Raw genomic sequence first — 21,329 nt, forward strand, 5'->3', positions numbered from 1 at the left:
AGTTAACACTTTCTGTTCATTGATGGACACCAATTTTCTGACAACACAACCACTGCAGTGCTGGGGAGGGGAAATGATTCTTCTAACGGGAAACAAAAAGTTCACTCACACCACTGGCATGTTTAAGGCACAAGGAGTTAATTTTTGCAGTAAGACATGCTCTTAACGTGGAAATAGTTGATGAAAACACTAAAGAGGAGGGATGTCAAACCTCTGCACTACTTATTTTAGTCACTTCTGTTCTGAAGCCACTTTTATTACATTGGACATTTCTGAATACTCATCATTTCCTGGGGAATGATTTGGGTTGATTATCTATACCCCAAGCATCTGGCGTTAACAGGACTAGTCTTAAGCTATAAAATAGAGAAGTAGAGAATAAAAGTGCACCAAATCGATGAAGCAAGCTTAAAAACTGCGATGAAGTGCAGGCTGGGCTTGCAGCTCCATCTGATGCCAAAGTCAAGAGGCAGAGCCAGGTTGAGTGCCCCAGTTCTGCACACATCATGTGCAACACGAAGTGCAAACCACATTTTTCTTCTGGTATTTGTTTTCGAAATAGCTTAGGCGAGTGTTGCAGTGGAATTGTTATTTGCAGATTTAGCATTACAACAGAATGAAGGAATTAGAGGAAAATCTGGCACAGATGGTCATATAAAAACATCCCAAGTTCTTTCAATTAAGCATCACATGCTTCTTTGTGTTAAATACAAAGAGAAATCGCTAAAATATCGCTGTCCCTGCTGCAGAAAAGATCAGGTCAAAAATGAATCTTCCTAGAAGATCATGGGAGCGTGAGAAGTGAAGTGTTTAGTCAAGGAACTAATGAAACAACCACCTGGAGAAGTCAGTTTTCAGATAGTAAGAAAAAAAGCCCAAGTCACACCATTTCCCACCCCTCCTTTCCCATCCAGAGTTCCAGCAAGTACAGCTGGATTGTTACCACAGCCAGGAAAGGTGAGTGGGGAAAGAAAATAGGCCACCTTTGTTAGCAATCCAACACTGCACTAAGTATGCGCTTAGTCCTTTTCGTTTCCTAAAGGACTTTGTGCGTGCTTCAGAGCTTCACCCCCCAAAACCAATGTTAGCCACCCAGTCCTATGCTCTCTCATCTGAAATGCTGCATTCTACCAAACATACATATATTCCACCCCCAAAGTGGACGTAGCTCCAGCACCAAGAGGGAAATGAGCCCAGGTTGTGTATCCAGGAGTAGACAGGATGGAGCTCTTGCTGCCGGGTCTGCACCACGCTGCCATCCCTCTCTATCCATAAGGACATCCCCTGAACACAGCACAGGGAAGGAAGCATCTCCTTAGAGCCACGAGAAGGGCACATGTGCTTATTCACAAGGGAAATGAAGGCTAAAGCTACTGTAGCTCACCCTGTAAGTTTCCTGCAGCTATTTTCTCCCTGCTCCGGCATTATCAGAATTCATGTTCCAGCTTCTGGGGACACCATAAAGTACCACCAGAGGCAGTAAAAATCAAAGAACAACCCAACAAACTATGTGCAAAGGGTAAAGAAAGGGTCACACAGGGACATGGAGCAGCAAGAATGCAAAATGAGCCAGCCCATACTATCGGAAAAGCCATTCTGACACAGGTTGAAAGACACAGAACCTGCCTGCAGGCCACCCAAAAGTCCTATCACCATCAAGTCCACCTCAAAGACACTGTGCCTTGGATCATCTGGGGTGCCAGCAGGGCCCGAGCTCTGCACTGCCCTGCTACCAAACAGCAGCAACACATGAGGAGGCTTTGATCTGCTTCACACCCAGCCAGAGCAAACTCTGCTGCTGCTCCCGCTCATGGCTTTTGCTTGAATTCAGTATTTTGTTTGGTTTAAAAGCTACAGCATAAATAAGGTTATCAAAACAAATCCTGCGTGGTTCATGAATATAGCTTCTATCTCTGTTTGCTCAGATCTACCATGCTTTCAAGCCCATCATTTAGCTGGATTCAATCAGAAATGAAAAAACAAAACAGGAGATGAGCCAAATGATGCTAAACCTAATAACAAAACATCCATTCCTTGGAGGTATTTTACCAATAAGTTGAACCATCCTCTGGAACTAATCTGCCAAATTGAGCAGAGCACATCTGCACACAAACCTCACCTGCAGAGCTGTTAGTGCTACTAATGAGGACAGACAGGGCTTGGTCAGATCTCTGCTTGCTTCGACACCAATGGATTCCACATGTCAGAGCCCTCAGCCTTCATTAACAATAAACATTTGGGCCTTTTGCCCCCCAGCATCTGATCTTGTTTTTCAACCCATGGTGCAACCTTCTTCCCTCTCCTCTGCCTCCAGACAATGAGTGCAGGCGGGCTTGAGAGAAGGCTGAAATGGATTCAACGTTAACTATGAGAGAGAGGGGACAGTGTGTGTCTGGGGAAGATCTGACACTGCAACTCCAGAACCACCTTGTTATTCCACATAAAGGCTACAAAGGTCCAGAGCTGCAGCTGCTGGGGCTCAGTCTGGTTTTGTCCCAGTTTAATTATGTTTTCCTGATACTCAAGCTGTGCAGTTGTGATAATGGGACTTAGGCCACCAAAACCTCTCTGTGTAGAGGTGAGGCACAGGAAGGCTGAAGAGATGATACTCACACCTTCATCTGTGTCTCCAGCATCATCCTCAGAGAAGCTCTACCCTGCTCCCAGCATCAGGCTTGCAGCCTGGGGCACTTCTCACCTCTCAACAAATACCAGCATTCATACAGAAGAGGACAAGGAAGTTAGACAGGGGCTGCACCCTCCAATTCATATTCCCCCGCTAATGAAATGTATCTATACCTAGAAGTGTGTGTGTATATATATATTCTACACAGGAGTGCAGACTAAAAACTATACCTGGAAGTGTTTAGACTAGAAGCTTTGCATGAAGATAGAAACGAGGTAAGGGAGAGCCAGCCCATCTCCCGCAGATAAAACAACAGTTTCAAGCCAACCATTATAAAGTAAAATTACAGATGCTGTATTTAAATGAATTCTACTTCAAACAGTCCATCTAAAGACCTGTGCTTCTGCTACTGCCTTAAAATACCAGTCAATAAGGAACTGGTGGTAAAAGGTGCAGACAAACAGCACAGCTGAGGCAAAGAAAACTCACCCTTGGGCACAAGAAGTCAGTGGGTCAGGAACTGTCTGCAGAGCCCATCTGCCTGGCACCACTCACCCTCCTGCAACACACTTATTACAGCAATAACCCCACAAAAGCAAGATAAATGGGTATAAACCAGAGCTGTGCCTGGTGGTTGCAGCCAGCAGCTCCAACCCCAGCTCTGTTTCCACCTCTGTCCTCGTGGTGAATTACAATTTATTCTACACACATCCAGCCTTAATGGGATTATTCACAATGAAGGTGCAATCAATTTTAGGCCCACAGCAGAGTGCAGAAGCCAGAAGTGTTCTCCGCTTTAACTGCATCTGTAATTACTTTCTAAGACTACAATCAAGCAGCTTACCCTGGGGACTCCTGCTAATTATTATTACATATCTTACATGGCCAAGTAGAACACTCACCGAGGAAGAGACCCTCAGAAACAGAGGATTGAAATAGATGGGACAAGAAGAGCAGGGAAGCAAAACACCAACACTAACGAGACATCAGGTTCTTGTTAACTGCTGCATGCGACGATGTCTGCAGCACCCAACATCCTTTTCCTTGTGCTGCAGGATACAGTAACACCTGAACCAAAGAGCTCTGACAGTCTGGCACAGATCTGAGCTCTTTATCCCTTAAGCGCAATCACAGCCCAAAGCACCTGCAGTTCTGGTTTAAACTTATGTGGGAGAGAATTGGCTCAACTAGAGTCAATGTTCTCATAGAGGGCTGCTGGGGAGAGACTCTTCATTAGGGACTGTAGTGACAGGACAAGGGGTAACGGGCTAAAACTGAAACAGGGGAAGTTTAGATTGGATATAAGGAGGAAGTTCTTTACTGTGAGAGTGGTGAGGGACTGGAATGGGGTGCCCAGGGAAGCTGTGAATGCTCCATCCCTGGCAGTGTTCAAGGCCAGGTTGGATGGAGCCTTGGGTGCCATGGTTTAGTGTGAGGTGTCCCTGCCCATGGCAGGGGTTGGAACTGGATGATCTTAAGGTCCTTTCCAACCCTAACTATTCTATGATTCTATATTAAAACCCAAATCAATTCCTTGTGGCACCGAGCATCACTAGAACTGTCCTAATCCCTTTCTTCACGCACCGAACATCATTGAGATTGTCCTATCCTGATCTTTACCCCATACTTTTAACATGGTGCAGTTACCCTCTATTACCCGGCACCGGCCTCATGCATTAACGCTGTTACCATTAACCCCGTTAGCATTAACTCTACTCTTTGAACTTGCTGTCAGGAAGTTTCTTTCTTTCCCCCCTCATACAAAAATCGCTATTTTCAACCCTTTCTGCCCTCGGGGAGGTCTCCCAAACGCATTCTGTCGCCCCGTACTGATACCTATAGTTTAGTATCTTTTGAGTTTCCACTCCCCAGCAGTTCCTGCCGGAGCTGGGTAACCCCGGTGTTCACCAGCACCTCCCGCGGACCCGTTACAAACGGGACACAAAAAACCCACCCCCAAACCCGGTAAATACGTGCTCATTCCGCTCCGTATCCCGTGAACAACTTCCGAGCGCGTCCTCAGCGCCGCTTTACCGCGGTCCTTCCCCTCCACAGTGGTTTTAAACACACTTCCCCCACCCCGCTCGCAACTTCAAGCCGAGGGACACCGAGGTGTTTCCTCAGCGCCCAGCGGCACCACACCCGCCGGGACCGGGCCGGCGCGGGGCTCCCTCAGCCCGCCGGCGCCATTTCCCCTCACGGACCCCGGCGGCTCCGGCCCGGCCCGGCCCGGCCCGGCCCCGCCGCCCCCCGCCACAAGATGCCGCTGCCGCCGCTGCTGCTGCTGCTGCTGCTGCTGCTGCTGCTGCTGCTGCTGCCGCCGCCGCCGCCGCCGCCCGCACTCACCACGGCCCGGAACGGGGCCTCCCCGCGGACCGGCGCTGCTCAACTCCCGCAACAACTCCTGCCCCGCCGGGCCCGCGGAGCGAGCAGCGCATGCGCGGCCGCCCCGGCCCCGGCCCCGGGTGAGGCGGCGCCGCGGGCAGGGCGGGACGGGGAACCGGGACTGGGAACAGGGATGGAGGTGGTGTGGGGATGGAGGGCACTGGGACGGGGCTGGAGCTGGGATGGGGATGAACTGAGACGGGGCTGGTGCTGGGATGGGGATGAACTGGGGCGGGGCAGGCACTGGGACAGGGCTGGTGCTGGGATGGGGCAGGCACTGGGATGGGGCTGAACTGGGGCGGGGCAGGCACTGGGATGGGGATGAACTGAGACAGGGCTGGTGCTGGGATGGGGCAGGCACTGGGATGGGGATGAACTGGGACGGGGCAGGCACTGGGACAGGCAGGTACTGGGATGAGAATGGACTGGGACATGGAAACACTGGGGCAGAGGCACTACGAGGGGTTGGTGCTGGGACAGGCAGGTACTGGGATGGGGAGATGGTGGAACAGAGGCACCGGGACAGGCTGGCAGTGTGTCCTGGGTTCAGCAGTAGCAGTCATTTTTCTCCTTGGTAGCTGGTGCAGCGCTGTGTTTTGACTTTTGGCTTGGGAACAGAGCTGATAACGATGATGTTTTGGTGCGGCCAAGGACTTTGTGAGCCTCATGCTCTGCCAGGGAGGAGGGGAAGCCGGGAGGAAGCAGAGACAGGACACCTGACCCAAACTGACCAAAGAGGTATTCCATAGCACAGCACGTCATGCCCAGGATGTATCTCAGTTATTCAGAAGGGCTAGGAGACTGCAGGGCTGGAGGAGGTATCAGTGGGTGCTTGGTCAGGCTGGTGGTGAGGTGATGTATTCTCTTCCCTTGTTATTTCCTTTATCATTGTTATTACTGGTGGTAGCAGCAGTGATTTGTGTTATACCTTAGTTACTAAACTGTTCTTATCTCAACCCAGGGGAGTTGGATTCTTTTCAATTCTCCTCTCTGTCCCCGGGAGCAGGGGGACGGCAGTGAGTGAACGAGCTGTCTGGCTGGGTTTAAACCACCACACAGTGGGACTTGGAGGCACTGGGATGGGACTGGATACTGGGACAGAGGGGCATTGGGGCAGGAAGGCACTGGGACAGACTTGGGCACTGGGATCAGGCAGGCTCTGGGACACACAGGTATTGGGATGGGAATGAACCAGGACACAGCAAGCATTCGTATAGGCTGGCACTGGGATGGGGATGAACTGGGATAGGGGCTGGCACTGGGATGGAGATGAACTGATTCACGTAAAATACTCCCCCCTATTCCCTGCATTTGTTAAACTCCTTTTTCCTCTCACCCAACATTATTTCCTCTGTGTTTGAATCCCAAGACAATAAAAGCAGCGCTGGTGGGATTTTTAATGGGGCTTTGGGGTTTTTCCATGGCGAGCAAGGAGCACAAGCAGGCCCCAAGCTGTGACCACTGAAACACAGTTGGGATTCCAGGGGAATAACAAAGGGGATTTGAAACGGCTCATTTGGAATACACAGGATAACGGCCTGCATCCCTCAAAATACCCAGCTTCCAAATGAGCCAGAAAGCAAATGTATTCCTCGCCTCCTCTGTGTCAGCCAGCCCCGGCTAATCCCTATTGCTGCAGATGGGGTTTGAAGCACACGCTGCACCCAGGTTTCCTCAAGGAACCAAAGGAGTTCACAGCTAACAAACCCATCCCTGTTCAGGCTCATAGATTGGTTTTAATTGCCAGGAGCTTGATTGAGATCCCTATTTCAGGGCTTCTTGCCCTTTTCTCTCGCTGCTTTGACTTATGTGATACAAGCAGCCCTGCGATTCAGAGCTGGCAGGGCTTCCGTGCAGCAGCTCCCTTCCAGGAGAGGACCATGCATGGACTGAACCCTCATTCCTGGAAATCCCTAAGCAACAATTCCCCCATTTTGAGGAGCCATTAGGTGCTGCTGCACAGTGCCCGGAGCAAAGGCTGGGTTGTGCTATCCCAATCTGCAACGTCCTCGTCCCACCTGGGCCTTCCTGTATGGATCATGAGTGAAATCCCAGCCTCACAATCATGGACCATGAAATCACATCAGAAACAGAAGCAATAGCAAAGTGATTTTCTAAAGCAAGAAGCCATTTGCTGTGAGGAATGCTCCTGCAAATCCAAGCTTACACCGGTTGATGTCAACCACCACCAACCCCAACGTCATGGAACCACCACCAAATGTCATCAAGCAAAAATAGTCTTTATTCAAATCTCATGGGCACAGGAATCACTGTACTCTGCAAGACAGGGAAAACATAAATAGAATAAAAAATAATACAAAACAAGGATATTGCCACAATACGGAACTCTACTTTTCCCTATGGATCGCTGCAAGTACCTCTTTTTTTTTCCCCACCCACCCACTCCCTTTTTGACTGTGCTATTCACAACTTTAAGTCCAAAAAACATGGAACAAAAGTAGTATGAAACTGAAGACTCAGCACTTCCACTAAATGGTGTACATCAAAGGGCATCAGTTCAAGGGCAAAGACTGTTGAGGCCATCGTACCCACCTATCAGTCAGCTCTGCAACCCCATCTACCCACCACGGGGCAGTGCATGTTCCCTGCAAGGCTCTGCCTGGAAAAACAGGGCGATTTGGGTGCTCTGGAAGAGGTGGAGTTAAAGAGAATGAGCAGCCGTGCACCAGTGAGCACTGCAGGGAGCGGGCACTGCATGAACAATGAGACATCCCATTGGGGTTCCTGAAAGTACACAGCATCGATGTGTTCTCTACTTCAATCACTTGCGCTACGACTACTACACATGTACAAAAGACTCCTCCAACCGGTCCACGTGTGAGTGCAGCAAGGTTAGGACGTGGAGCGAGACCTTGACTGCGATGGGGAGTGTGACCCAGAGGCAGACCTAGATCTAGACTTGGACCGGGACCTAGGCTTTGAAACAGACTTAGACCTGGAACGAGAATCTGATTTGACATTTAGGTTTGGCTTGGAAATGGACCTAGACCTGGAGCGAGACACTGGGCATGTGGCTCCATCCTCACCCTCACCTTCTGCCTCCTTTTTGACAGGCTCTGATTTTGGATGCTCCTCTTTGGAGTCTGACCTGGACCGCTCGTGGCCATCCTTCCTTTTCTTCTTGCTACCTGGTTTGCTGTCTCGCTTGCTGCGCCTCTTGCTTTTCTCATACTTGCTGCGGCTCCTGCTTCTGCTCCTGCTGTTACCCCTGCTTCTCTTCCGACTTTTCCTCTTATCTTTACTGTGGCTCCTGCTCCTACTCTCATCCCTGCTCTTGCTCCTGCTTCTAGCCTTGCTGATGCTCTTCTCCCTGTCTTTGCTTCTACTCTTCTCCTTGCTCCTGCTCCTCATGCTCTCCCTCATCTCTTCCCTGTCCTTACTCCTGCTCCTGCTCTTCTCCTTGCTGCAGCTCCTGCTCTTTGCTTTCTCATCACTGTTATGGAGAGTGCTCTCAGATTTATCTTTGCTTTTGTTTCGGGATTTCTCTGCACTCCTGCTGCGGCTCCTACTTTTATCCTCTTTACTTGGAGTCCTGCTTTTCTCTTTTTGGCCTCTGCTATGGCTCTTGCTTCGACTATGGCTCTTGCTTCTGGAACGGGACACAGACCTGAAAGCAACAGGGAGATCCACTTTAGTGTGTCTTGGATTTGACAAGCACTTAAATAGTAGGCATAATATGGTCAGGGAAAGGAAAACAATGTTCCTACTGCAGATTTAGGATGATGCTTCTCATTTAGGTGGGTAGCCCCTATTTCTTCCAACACAAAGACATACCTGGATCTTGATCTACTCTTGGAGTGACTGCTACTGGCACTGCGGCTCCTGCTCTTATGGGAGTGCCTGCTTCGAGAGCGAGACCTGGAACAAAAATCAATCGGCTCACCATTAGCACATACCCACAGAGAGCTGGTGATCCCCTGGTCCCCTGTGGGTAAAACCCCACAGCATTAAAGCATCTTTCAAGCAGCTGTACGGTGAGAGTGCTACACAGTCAAGTTACAAACCTAGAGCATCCTCCTCCCCACTGCCACAGCGGGAAGTGAGCAGGGTTGCTCATCTGGAAGAAAACAGGCAACCTTACTTAAGATAAGGAAGCACGACTCATTTCCCAGAGTCCGAACCCAGTGAGACACTAGGACAAGGCTTTGCCTGCAGGCTCTGGTTTCCTAAGCAAGCTGTTCTGTGAACAGGAGAAGTTTGCTCAAGTTTTCTTGCAACAACGAGTTCTACCCCAGAATGGAAAGGGGGAAGTACCTGGGGTTGTGTGCTGCACCAGTTCTCTCCATCAGACAACAATCAGCTAACCTCTGAGTAACAGGGAATGGGTGAGGGGCTCTGAGCTGAGAAAGAACTGTTGGTCCTGGTGCTTACAGCAGAACACAACGTTCAGAGCTCAAGTGTTAAAAGCACCTTCTGTCTCATCCTGTGTGCGCAGCTCCACCTGCCATACAGCTTTCTTCTGCCAGACAGCAAGGAGTATGGGCTTGATGGAGATGGGAAGAACAGCACCATACTATAGCCAGCAAATACACTCACCAAGGGAGACACTGCTGAGCAGAGGCCTCACGGCCCTTGGTTACTTGCAGGTTACAACAGGGACCTGCTGTATATTCATGTCACTGCACCTGGAGTGAGCCTGAGCTACGTTATAGACACATACCTTGAATGGCTTCGGCTCCTGGAGTAAGAGCGGCGCCGTCTTGATCCAGGTCTGTCTTCCACTAATCTAATCTTCCTGCCATTTACTTCTGTCCCGTCCAGCTTTTCAAGGGCTCTTTTCATGTCAGAATAGGATTTGAACTCAATCACACCTTCATTTTTCCTTCCTTTGTGTGCATCTGCATATGTCACTTCCCCTGCCTGACGCATATAATCCTAGAGGAAGAGGACAGAATAACCATTGCCTCAAATCCAGAGCCAGGCTTCCAGGCTGACCCTGTCCATTCCTGCAGTGAGGTCCACTTGGCCTCTTCTGTTAACAGCAATGGCAGCAAAGGGTTAAACCAAAGAGCATTTGCAGTGCCAACGCCAAGGATTCCGAGCAAGCCAAATAACACACTCTGCTGTCAGGATTAGAACCAAGGTGGTGATAATCTGGAGCCAAACCGTAATTTAAGGTCTCCCATCTCAAGTCTAATGTGAAATAAACTGGACTATGATAATTTGCCAATTAAGCAGTGATTAAGGATATCAAATGCTTGCTCTTTAAATCATGTTTTCAAAGGTAACCTGGGAGAGGTGATAAAGGTTGAATGTGAAGAGGCAAGAAGACTACAGGCAAGTGGACTTCCCTTTGTCCTGCACTTAGGTAACATCTCCTTCTGCTAGAAGAACCTTCCAGTAAGTAAAAGCTCAATTCATTTTCCCCACTTCATGCTTCCTGGCTTCTCTGTTTCACTCATTAAACACCTCTGCTTAGCAGCGAGGGCCATTCTGCCCTGCTTCGAGCAAGCCCTCAGCCACTGCAGACTTTGGCTGCGATGGAATGAAGGCACAGAACCCCAGCTCAGTCTGTTTTCAACCCAGCTACTCCCAGCTGAAGTCTACTGAAATGAAAGCTATTCAGACCCCAAAGCAGTGCATCCAGTAGAGGATTAATCATGCCATGCTCTACTTACAAGTTTTAATACCAGAAGCAAAGACAAGCTACTGATGGTGTGAAGCATTAACAACAAAAGACATTTGAAGAATCTCAGTACATACCTGAACTAGTGTTACATTTTCAATTACAGACCAGTTTCTACTACGTCAAAGTTAGTTTAGAACAAGTTTTACTCATCCTTAAAAGAGAACCATAAAAGAAAGCGATCCTGTAAGATCAAGGGCTTTTAACCATTGCTGCTGTGTTTGATAAGGAAATAACTATGCTAAGTTTGAGATGGATAAAATATCTTTTTGCACCTACTATTGAAATCCTGCTCCCTCTATCCATGATGTAGGTAAGTCAATACTTCACCTCCAGCATACTTGGAGGTACTGGGCTACGCAGTGCTACCCAACACTGCTGATAATCCCCCTCCACTCCTTTGGGCTCCAGAAAATACTAGCTTTTGGCAGAGGCTTTGCCTCATTGCTCCTTCTGGAAGCATCCTTTCCCTGAAACTCTTTACATGGTGTGGAAATTCTTAATAGAGGCTGTGCAAGAACGATGCTACAATTCCCAAACAACTCCAGCACCTTCCATGTGGATGAGGAAAATCCAAAGGGACAAGGGCAAACTCCTCCATCTCTACTGAATCCTACCCCTGGCATGATTAAAGTCTGTTTGGACAGGCCTTAAAGATAAAACACATCTGTACGTGATGCTGGTTTGTGGTACGGGAAAAGAGTTATTCTCCCACTGTCCAGACCCTAAGTCTAAAGGTGCAGGTCCTGATGTTGCATTAATGATTTCCCATATGCAAATACACTTCCATATCAACTTAAGGTGTGTATTACTTGTATGCCTAAGAGCACAGACTGTCAAGTTGGAGTAAAGAACATGGGTGCATACGTTTTCCTTATGGAAACGGACACTAACTGTTTTACCCTTTGTGCCACTAGCGAGGGGGTAAAGAAAGGGGCCCCATACCTTAAGGTCTTGCCAACTGCAGCGGCTTGACAAATTTTCCACAATCAATCTGTATTCTGTACGGGTGGGAGGACCGTACTTATCTCTTCCGCTTCTTCTATAACCATATCCACCTTTAGGAGGTGACAAGCAGACAGCAGTACTTCAGCTGGGGCAATGGAGCGCTCGCTCTACATCCACACAAAGACTTTTCTGCCCCATATGCTTGCAAAGACATTAGTGATTCCCCCCCCATCCCCAAGCCTAAATTCCATCCCCCTTGTAGCAAACATTACATAGACCCAAAGCATTAAGAAGAGTTCACTACGAGCACGCTATTAAAGCAAGGCACGTCATTAGAATTATGCTATGAGGAGCATGCAATTAAGTTTAATCTTTAAAACAGTTGGAAAGAAGCAATCGAATTGAGCCAGTTTACTCATGCTACTTACATTGCTTAAAGGCTTTCTGAATATCTGACATGAATAAAGCTTTTCAGGCACCTATTTCAGATTAATCTCATCTGTCTCTAACCCTTGGGATCCTCACCACCCAGGTCTAATGGGAAAAGGTTGCGGTCGTCAAAGGGCCACAAAGGTCAAAGAGCCACTCATGGAAAGGTAACCCAAGGCCAGCAAATGGAACGGGCAGTCATCTTAGCCTCAAAGGACTCTTTCAATTAAAACATTGAGGTCTTTGTTAAACTATGTTAAACATCACAGTGCAAATAAACCATTCAAATAGTTAAAACGAAATGATAATAAAAATGGTACCAGAAACTGTTTTATTAAGTTATCCATTAAAGTCATTTAATACAACAAGTTAATAAAGATTCCGATCAACAGTTACATTTACAGTTACAGAGCACTAGGCACAACTTGAGAGCAGTTTCTTTTAAAATTACTTTAAATAAATCAGCAAAATAACACAATGTTTTATTTAAAAGAAGTCACGGATACAAATGCATGGGAGTGCTTACTGCGTCCAGAACCGTAACTGCTGTCGCGCCGCGGGCCTCGGGCGTGCTCCACGATCACTCTCTCCCCACAGAGATCTTTACCATTGAGCTCATAAACAGCATCATCTGCATCCCGGAGATCATCAAACTCAACAAAGCCGTACCTAGGGAGAGGAGAGGAAAAGAAGCACTCCAGGAACTGACCCTGAGCTATCTGTGCTCCAGGACATCCCATAGCAGGCTTCTGCGGAGCCCCAAGAGCATCCCTCTCTTTGGGTGTCCTTCAGGTGAGCACTGGTTGTAACCTCCTGAAGGCTCCGTTGGCATTTGATGGATATCACAGTCTCCAAGTTCCCTGGATTAGGATTTATCCTGATTTTTTAAAAGCCCTGCGTTCATTCCTGGTTCTATTAGGAAGTTACCTTAATTCCTACACTTCGAATGGAATGACTTGTTCATCTCCACAGACACAAGTGGTCTGTACACCCAGTTAAACCCCAGCATTGTGTAATGCCCGTTATCCCGACAGATCAGGGGAAGAGGACAAAAAGCAGAGAGCTGTTTACTGGAGCTCAGAGCCCACCTGCAGCTGAAATCACTTCTCCATTCAAACTGGATCCCAGAGTCCCCCAAGCAGCAGCCAAGGATGCTGCAGCCCCATCACAGCCTCTTTTCAGCTGCTGTAGGCAAACACATTACCCTGAACTCAGGTCTTAGCAAGCCACAGGAGGGAACTTTGGTGAGTGCTGGTGTTTTAAACAATCCAGAACAACCCCGGCCTCCTCTCTTAGGTCCCCAACCATGGCCCTACCAACACTGCTGTGCAATGATACCTCTATTAACAAAACCCTTCAGAATGCCTCTCAGCACCTCAAATAGATGGCTGCTTTCACATGCAAGCACCACAGCTTCACGGAAAGAAAGAGTGATTGATTTATAACAACTGAAACAATCACAGTCATTATAAAACCATTCCAATTGCAACTTTCTTCCCTTCAATTCCAAAAATAGAGCAAGCGAGCGCAAAGGTTTCAATGAGATCTCATCCGAACAGGAATCACTGATGGCTGAAGTGCCTGGTACCACCAGCACTTGCAATGCAATAAAGGCACAGATATTTGAAGCTGGAATAATGGGATAATGTCTGCATGTGATCAGAGCACAGCATGGAACTTGGTCTTCCCAGTTGTTTGTTGGTCACCCATGTTACACACCGAAGTATGGCACCCCACCAATGCCTCGCTGCGCAGTACTAGTGGGCTAGGTTGGAAAAGAACTAAGCTCATCCAGGCCAACCCTTACCCCAGCAGTGCCAAGGCCACCACTACCCCATGGCACTGAGGCCTCGTCTCCACGCTGTGTGAACACTTGCAGGGATGGTGACTGCAGCCTTGCCCTGGGCAGCCTGTTCCGATGCCTGAGCACCCTGTGGGGCAGGAATTGTTCCTCAGCTCCATCTAAACCTGCCCTGGTGCAGCTTGAGGCCGTTTCCTCTTGTCCCACCCCTTGTTCCTTGGGAGCAGAGCCCAGCCCCTCCTGGCTCCATCCTCCTCTCAGGCACTTGTAGGGAGCCATCAGGTTCCCCCTGAGCCTTCTCTTCTCCAGACTGAACCCCCCAGGTCCCTCAGCTGCTCCCCATCACACTTGTGCTCCAGGTCCTGCATCAGCTCCATTGCCCTTCTCTGGCCCCACTCTAGCAATTCAATATGTAAACTACAAGTAGCCCTGGAATAAGCCCTTACTCTAATGGAAAAGTAAAAAGCAGGAGTTACAAGAAGAAACTTCCACCTTCTTTTTAAGACAAACAAGCTCATACAAACCTTGAGAGATCACTGCATTCAGAAAACACTAAAAGTCATTCCCCACATCACTCATACATGAAAGCAATACTGACCCACCTGTTAAATGTGTGTAATATTGCGCTGTATGATCTAGAAGCTGTGAATAAAAGCCTTCAGAAGCAGTTTTACACCACAGACAGCCACAACTGCTGACACAGCCTTAACTACAGCAATCTGAACCTGCTGGTATATGACAGCGGTGCAAGTAAATCTTCTTTTAAATGTCTACTATTACTACTTCATATGTGGCATAAAATTACTTTCTAAAAAAGCCAGTGTGATTTACTCCAGGTAATGTGAAGCTCCACCATTTTCTGCTCACGTCTCAGACAAGGCAGAAGCTACAGGAGCACGTCTTCATCCCAAACAATCCCAATATTCTGAGCCTCCTAAAAGGTGGGATTTGAAGTGAAAGGAAAAAACGTGACTTTCTAAAACTGCTCAATACTCCAAACCAAAGGCAGACCCTCATCCTTCTCTCCCACCTGCATCACTCTTCAGTCCCACTGGATCATCCCAGCTGGCTCCACACCCTCCTCTCCACACCAGCCCACAACCCACCTCTACAGCATCCCACAGGTGCCAGTCTTTTTCCCCCACTGCTCATGAACGGCTGGTGCTGAGATGGAGCCCAAAAGCACCAACTCCACATGCCAAGAAGGAGCTCGAAGCTGCTCTCAGCCAACACAGGCAGAAATCCATGAAGTTTCCATGGGTGGCCACGTGCCTGAGCTCAACCTGCGGCTCCAGGGAGGATCAGGAGGCTCCCAATAAAGAGGGATGCACTCGACTCCCACCCTGTTCTCCTTGCAACTAATCAAGTTGATGGTCTGGCAGCTTCCTGAATCCCCTGGTACACAACTGCTGCCTATGGCCAGATGCTCTCAAAGTGTGCTCACTGCACCTCCAATATTCCCCCTTGTCCTATCACTACAATTGCTGATGAAGAGCCCCTCTCTGGCATCCTTGTAGCCCCCTTTAGATACTGGAAGGGCTGCTTTAATTCCACTGGAATTAAAGCCCAATTCATTAGCAGGTCACCTGAGCATCATCTGGGTGCACTGGGTATCATTATGTTGCAAAACCAAGTTGACTTTGTTTTAATACCAACAGCTCTAATTGAAGTTAATGGCATTAATAACCCAAGAGTAGCCTGACGAAAGCACTTCAGAATATAAAGCTATAAGAGGAATTAAACCATTGAGTTAATCCTAGAAACACAGAGTGAGCTCTAACTCACAGCTGAAGCAATCTGCCACAGAAGCAGCAAAGAGCAGGTGAACAACTCAATGACATTGAGCTTCCTTCTGTTATCTGCAGCTTTTAAACTGTCTCCCCCAAGTGAAGTCACCAAACTGCCTCTAGATCTGGAACAGAAGTGGTATCACACACAGAACTCCTGGATTTTAGATACAGACGGGCTGTGCCCTCCTCCCCCCTGTATCTGTTACCATTTAGAATTAAGATGCCACAAGTTTGGGCTGCTCAAGCACACCCTGAAGTTGACTCCTGTACCCACAGCACATCCCTGCAGGTGGCTCCTAAACAACACCGAGCTGGGACCCTCAGGCTGGTCTTTAGTAGGTATTTATCAATAAAAGCAAGAAAAGAGGTCCATTAGGCATGTCAGTCATAACTCAGCAGTGCTACAGCTGGTAGGAAAGGTTGGTTGGTTGGGGGTTTTTCCCCTATTAAAAGGTTACTCAGCAACAGGAAAACTGACTCTCCAAAAACCAATTTCAAGGATACACAGTGGGACTGAAGAGTGCACTCAAATATTCCAGTCATGGGCAATCTTCACTGCAGCCTGCAGCTGTTGGTTAAAACACTGACACATGCACACTCATTTGTTTTAATAATGGACTTTATTCACCTTATAAACCTGCTCTATGTCCACCCACCAGAGGTAAAATTTAATGAGCCTTTCTTTTTATGCTCAAGGACTAACTTTTACAAGAAATTCCTCTTCTCCACTTCGAAACTGAAATCAAGACCTCTTGGCTAATGATAATAATAATAATAATCCATCTCCCACTCCTTCCTAAGGAACACTTCTAGCTGGGCTTCTTGTCAAAAGTAAAGACTCCAGCACTCACAGGGGTTAAAGTGTTGGGGGAAAAAAGACCTCCAAAAGGAGGAATTTGTTTTCTCTTGGAAAAGCCACACTTGCCTGTCCTAGGGAGCAGGATCCAGACCCTCTAGAGGCAGCCAGGGCCGAGCGGCTGGGACAGCACAGGGGTGAGAACACGCAGGGATGTGGGGGTGCTGGACACCCCCACGGGATGATGCCACCACATGTGCAAAGAGGTGGGGGTCCAAGAGTGGATTCCTGCTTGTGAAGGGGGGGAGCTCTGCCCACCTGGGGTGGGTGCTCACCCCGGGGTGAAGAGCACAGGAGAACCCCTCAGGAACCCCCCCACCCCACCAAAGGGGTCAGGACATAGATGTCCTCCTCCCCCAGCACCTGCAGCAGGGCCTCCAGCATCATGCCCTCCTCCCGTTGCCATGGGAACCCAGACATTTCCCCCCCCCCCCATCATGGACCAAAGCATCCTGCCCTCCCTCCATGCAGGCCCAGCCGCCTTGCCCACCCCGTCGCCATAGCAACCCAGGCGTCCTCACCCCTTCCCCATCACCACAGACATCCGGGTGTCCCGCCCGACCCACACGGGACCGGGCCGGGGGGGGGGGTGAGCAGAGGCCTTCCCTCCCGTCCCAGCCGGTACCCGGGGCCGGGCCGCGCTCACCCGTTCTTGAGATCGACCTCCAGGATCTTGCCGTAGCCCTTGAAGAAGCGCTCCACGTCCCGCTCCCGCGCCTGGTAGCTGAGGCGGCCGATGTACACCCGCGGCATGGCCGGGGGGGGCCGGCGGGGGAGCGGCCCGCCGAGGGGCGGGGCTGCACCGGCGGCGCGCCGCGAGCAAGAGGGGCGGGGCTAGGCGGCGGCGTCACGTCATGACGCAGCGCGGGAAGAAGAGAGGGGAGGGCCTTAATAGGAATACGGCAAGGGAGGCCACGCCCCCAAGCCCGCCTGCCGGCTCTTAAAGGGGCCACGCCGCTGTGTGGCAGTGTGGGGCTCATTTGAACGCCTATAGGGGTATGGCCGTTTCCCGTATGGAGGGGACGCATCGATTTCCCCTTTCCCATATGCAGGGCGCTAATGGGAGGCCCCCATGCGTCAGGGCGCTTGTGGGGTGATAAATAGGGTGTGCGGGGGTCACCCTTCTCCGTGGTCTGGGGGGCCTATGTGGACGCCATTCCCCATGAACAGGGTGGTGTTGGAGCCTGCCCTCCCATGGTCAAGGACATGTGGGGGTCTCGTCCCACATGGGGGGGGTGGCAGTTCCCTTTCTCATGGGTTGGGGGCACCCCACAAGGTCCCCTTTCCTCACATGCCAGGCATTGGTGTGGGGAGGTCCCGCTATACCAAGGTGCTTATGGGGTCCTCTATAGGGCAGGGCCTTGTGGGGTGTCCCCAGTACAACAGATATTGTTAGGCCCCTCCTTCCCCAGACACAGAGGGGTATCCCCCATCCCTGCACCCGGGGTGCTCAGGATGCCCCATGGCATCCCTCCCTGGGGACACCCCCCATTGCCGGCCATGCTCAGCCATTCCTCATTCCCATCAATGAGCTGCGACACCCCTCTTGCAGCTCCCGAAGTGCCGTTTAGGGGGGGACGGACACACACTTATTTCAATTGACACATTGGGTGCCTAAATCCCACCAAACCCCAGCAGAGGCTCAGGTTAGCAGCCACCACCCTTATAGTACCCCCACCATCACCCCCAAAACCTCCATCCTGCGCGTGTGCAATGCCAGCAGCTGGATTGCCAACCGGGATCCAGCTCATCCGACAAGTGGAGTTAAACTCCATTATTTATTCCTTCGTGCCCTGGTGTGGGAGTAAAGCGCTCGGGAACATCACGTGCCATGGAGCTCTCAAACGCTTGTTAGGTTTTATTGCCGAGTCAAACAAACAAGGGGGTTAAAGCTTTGCATTAATTTCTCTGGTTTATGTCATCCTTAATAGTGCTTTGAACCATCCCAGAGTGCTCTCCATGCTTTTGCCATCCGCTTGCGGCACCGATCGGGAAAGCTCTGGGCCACACGACGCTGCTCTGCCTCCATAGCGATGGGAGAGCCCAGAGGAGATGCTGGGTTCCATGCTCTGCCTCTATGGGGCCATTTTGCTGCTGGGATTTTACAGCAGCCCAAATTCTCCATAGGAAAAGCCAAGAGGCCTGTGCTGGGTGCAAAGCAGCCTGGCCCATAATGGACCCCATCAATTCAATGTAAAGGTTGGAGGCTGCCAGTTTGCAGCTCTCCCCTGCTGCAAAAGAGCTCCTGTGGTGCCAAATGGGAGCTGAGGGGATGGGAACATCCTCAGTAGAGCACAGGGGATACCACAGAATGATGGAAGCGTTTAGGTTGGAAGGGACCTTAAGGGGAGGCTGCGGAGCTCAGGGTGCCCTACGTGTCCCTGCCCTTGCGGCTGGTGCAGCACCTCCTGCAGCAGTGGATGAGCTGCGGGACACAGTCCCCAGCCTGAGGGACACGAGGGAAGCTGAGAGGGAGCTGGATGCTGGCTCCAGCCCCAGCTGTGGGACCCGCAGGACACTGCAGAGGCCATGAGCATCCCCCTCGGCACACATGGAAAGGAAGGGCATTAATGCAGGGGTCACTTCTGGGCTCACAACAGCTCTCTCCAGGAGAAGACAACGCGGCTTTCCAGCAACTCCTGCTGCCTCCTGCTTCCTGTTGCCAGGAGATGGGCGCCGCGCATGGAACTGTCATGGAACCATCATGGACCACCGGTGTCACGGTGATGATGGAGGATGGAGAGGCCGTCGGTGCCACGGCCCTTCAGGCTGCTCGGGGACCACTTGCAGCCAAGCCCAGGAACCAAGTGGTGATAGAGATGCCTTCACCAGAGGCATCCTCAGCACCGAGGAAGTGACACCGGAGCACCTTGGGGTGCTGCCACCGCACCTCCCGCAAAGGAAAGCACCCGTCAGGGTTTGCCTGATGCATCCCGCACCCTGACCATGCAGTTCTGTGTCCTGGAGACCTCTGCCAGACCCAGCCCGTCTGCATCCTCCTGCTTCCCCTTTGTGCTCTGGAAGCTTGGCTGCTGCTTCCAGTTCAAGTCCATCTGCTGGGGCAGCAATGGAAGCTGCATTGTCACCGCAGGGAAACCCCTCCACAAGGAAGGGCTCAGCAGGGGGGACCCCGTGAGATCTTTGAGGCCAAGAGGACATGGTCACAGACACCCCATCAAGGAGCTGCAGCAGAGCCTGCTCTGGGGCAGCTATGTGGGTTCCTCCGCACACAGAAGAACCCGCAGGACAGGCAGGGAGAGAGGTTCATGTCCAGATGAACCAAGTCTTGCCCAGGGAGGAGATGGGATGGGAGCGAAGGGCTCCTGTTCAGCAACGCTGGATGCAGGAGCAGGAACGCTGACAGAAGAGCTTTGGGTTATTTCTGCTGCCTTTGGACCCGTGACACACAAAGATTGTGCCATTGTCTGGTGCTTTTCTTGTGCTTGCTCCGTATCTGCCTGCACCAAACGTTTCCATCGCCTCCTGGCAGCTGCTGACTGCTGACAAGAGACACCTCAGCACCAGCAGCGTTCCAACAGGCCCGTTCCACACGCGGGTGCTCCAAAACGAGAGCTGTTTGGGTTTCTGCATTGGATTTTAGGCTTTTGAAGACCCTGCGCTTCCCTGCTCCCAGCTGCACCCACACGGGTGGTTAGCACTGACCTAAACTCTCCCCTAACACTTAATTCAGCCCAAACCAGAGGTTTAAAACGCACCAGGAAGTCCTTTGGAATCCTCGGGTTTGCCCTTTCCCATGCGGATGCTGAGTTCCCGGATCTCTGCCTCTCCTCCTTGCACCGCTCGCAGCTGACTCCTCTCCTTTGCATTTTGCAGCTGCTCTTCTACCACCACCTCTATTTCCAGAGGGATCACCCCAACCTCCTCAAGATGGAGACGACGGCAGAAGGTGCTGGTGACCGGTTGGGAGCGGCCGCTGCAGCTCCCCCCAGGCCCCAACGTGAAGGACACCCATGGGAGAAGACCCCAACGTGGTGCTGAGCCGGTGCAGAGGAACAGAACTGCACCCAGCCCTCTGCAGCCACCCCAGTGTCACCCCACGGTGTCCACCCGCCATGGGGCTCCCCATGCTCCATCAGCCCAGCCCAATGCAGGTCCCCGGTGATGCCCAGGGTGGTGGCAGCTTCTCCCCTGCCATGGCAGGGCCAGGCTCCAACCACCACCATTGCCCAGCCTGGACAAACACCGCAGCTGAGGGCAGCGGGCTCCATCCCCATGGGGATGGACGAGGGATGGTGGAGCTTAGGGGGCAGGGAAGAGCCATAGGGCAGGAGCAGGAGTAACCGTGCTGTTGGTCTCAGGAATAAACCTTTCCCCGCTCTGCCCATTGCCTCTGCAGCCTCACTCTGTCTCCTCACCCGGGGCTGGGGTTGATCCAGAACACGGTGGGTTTGGCTCCCAGCCCACTGAAGGCCCCCAGCACCAGCACTGCATTAGGCCAAACGCAGTGAAAGGCTTTGCAATGCCTTTTGGAAGGGACTCCAGGCTCTTGTCCCCCTGCCCTATTGCTCTTAGGATGAGCCCCATCGTTCCCATTGCGGTAACTGTGGGGAAACAAAGGTCTTTGCCTTAAGGCAGTGCTGGGTTTGGTGCCCAGGAGGTGCTAATGGAGGAGCCCCAAACCACATCCATCCCCCAGCTGCCTTTAGCAGGATGCTGCTTATCTGCAACTGCAATTGAAGCTTTATAGGATGGAAAACCCTGGTGTTTGTGTCCCTGCTTGTGGTCCTGAAGGTCCCTTCCAACCCAAACCATTCCATGCTGCAGGACCAGGAAAGACCCAGGCAGCCGGGACCACTGGTGCCACCCTCATGGCATGCAGCCCCATG

General features: G+C 50.9%; 2 protein-coding genes across 2 annotated transcripts in view; both read right to left on the reverse strand.

Annotated features, from left to right (window-relative positions):
• The window catches only part of LOC130595870 (lethal(3)malignant brain tumor-like protein 3), a 40,652-nt gene extending 37,775 nt beyond the window's left edge, over positions 1-2,877 (reverse strand). The window contains exon 1 of the mRNA XM_057402949.1: positions 2,857-2,877. The gene's annotated coding sequence lies outside the window, so the exon portion shown is untranslated. The remainder of the gene's footprint in view (positions 1-2,856) is intronic.
• Positions 2,878-7,230: 4,353 nt separating this feature from the next.
• On the reverse strand, positions 7,231-17,271 carry SRSF4 (serine and arginine rich splicing factor 4). Its single transcript, XM_057402955.1, has 6 exons — positions 17,129-17,271; positions 12,562-12,704; positions 11,604-11,716; positions 9,693-9,907; positions 8,807-8,890; positions 7,231-8,639 (listed from the first exon to the last, which is right to left on the reverse strand). The coding sequence occupies exons 1-6, from the start codon at positions 17,233-17,235 to the stop codon at positions 7,865-7,867; spliced, it is 1,437 nt and encodes a 478-aa protein (XP_057258938.1). The 5' UTR covers positions 17,236-17,271; the 3' UTR covers positions 7,231-7,864.
• Between the last annotated feature and the right edge of the window lie 4,058 nt (positions 17,272-21,329).

Source organism: Pezoporus wallicus, unplaced genomic scaffold (assembly GCF_028554395.1).
Source record: "Pezoporus wallicus isolate ANWC-B61680 ecotype Strahan unplaced genomic scaffold, APGP_CSIRO_Pwel_v1 contig_14477, whole genome shotgun sequence".
Lineage (NCBI taxonomy): Eukaryota > Metazoa > Chordata > Aves > Psittaciformes > Psittacidae > Pezoporus > Pezoporus wallicus.

Bases quoted from the DNA above. Each gene is read 5' to 3' on its own strand.
- SRSF4 (XM_057402955.1), bottom strand. From the start codon at position 17,235: ATGCCGCGGGTGTACATCGGCCGCCTCAGCTACCAGGCGCGGGAGCGG. The intron at 11,717-12,561 runs GTAAGCACTCCC...CACCTCCTAAAG, and splicing joins CAGTTACGGTTCTGGACGCA to GTGGATATGGTTATAGAAGA. The intron at 9,908-11,603 runs GTATGGGGCCCC...CTCTTCCTCTAG, and splicing joins GCAGTTGGCAAGACCTTAAG to GATTATATGCGTCAGGCAGG.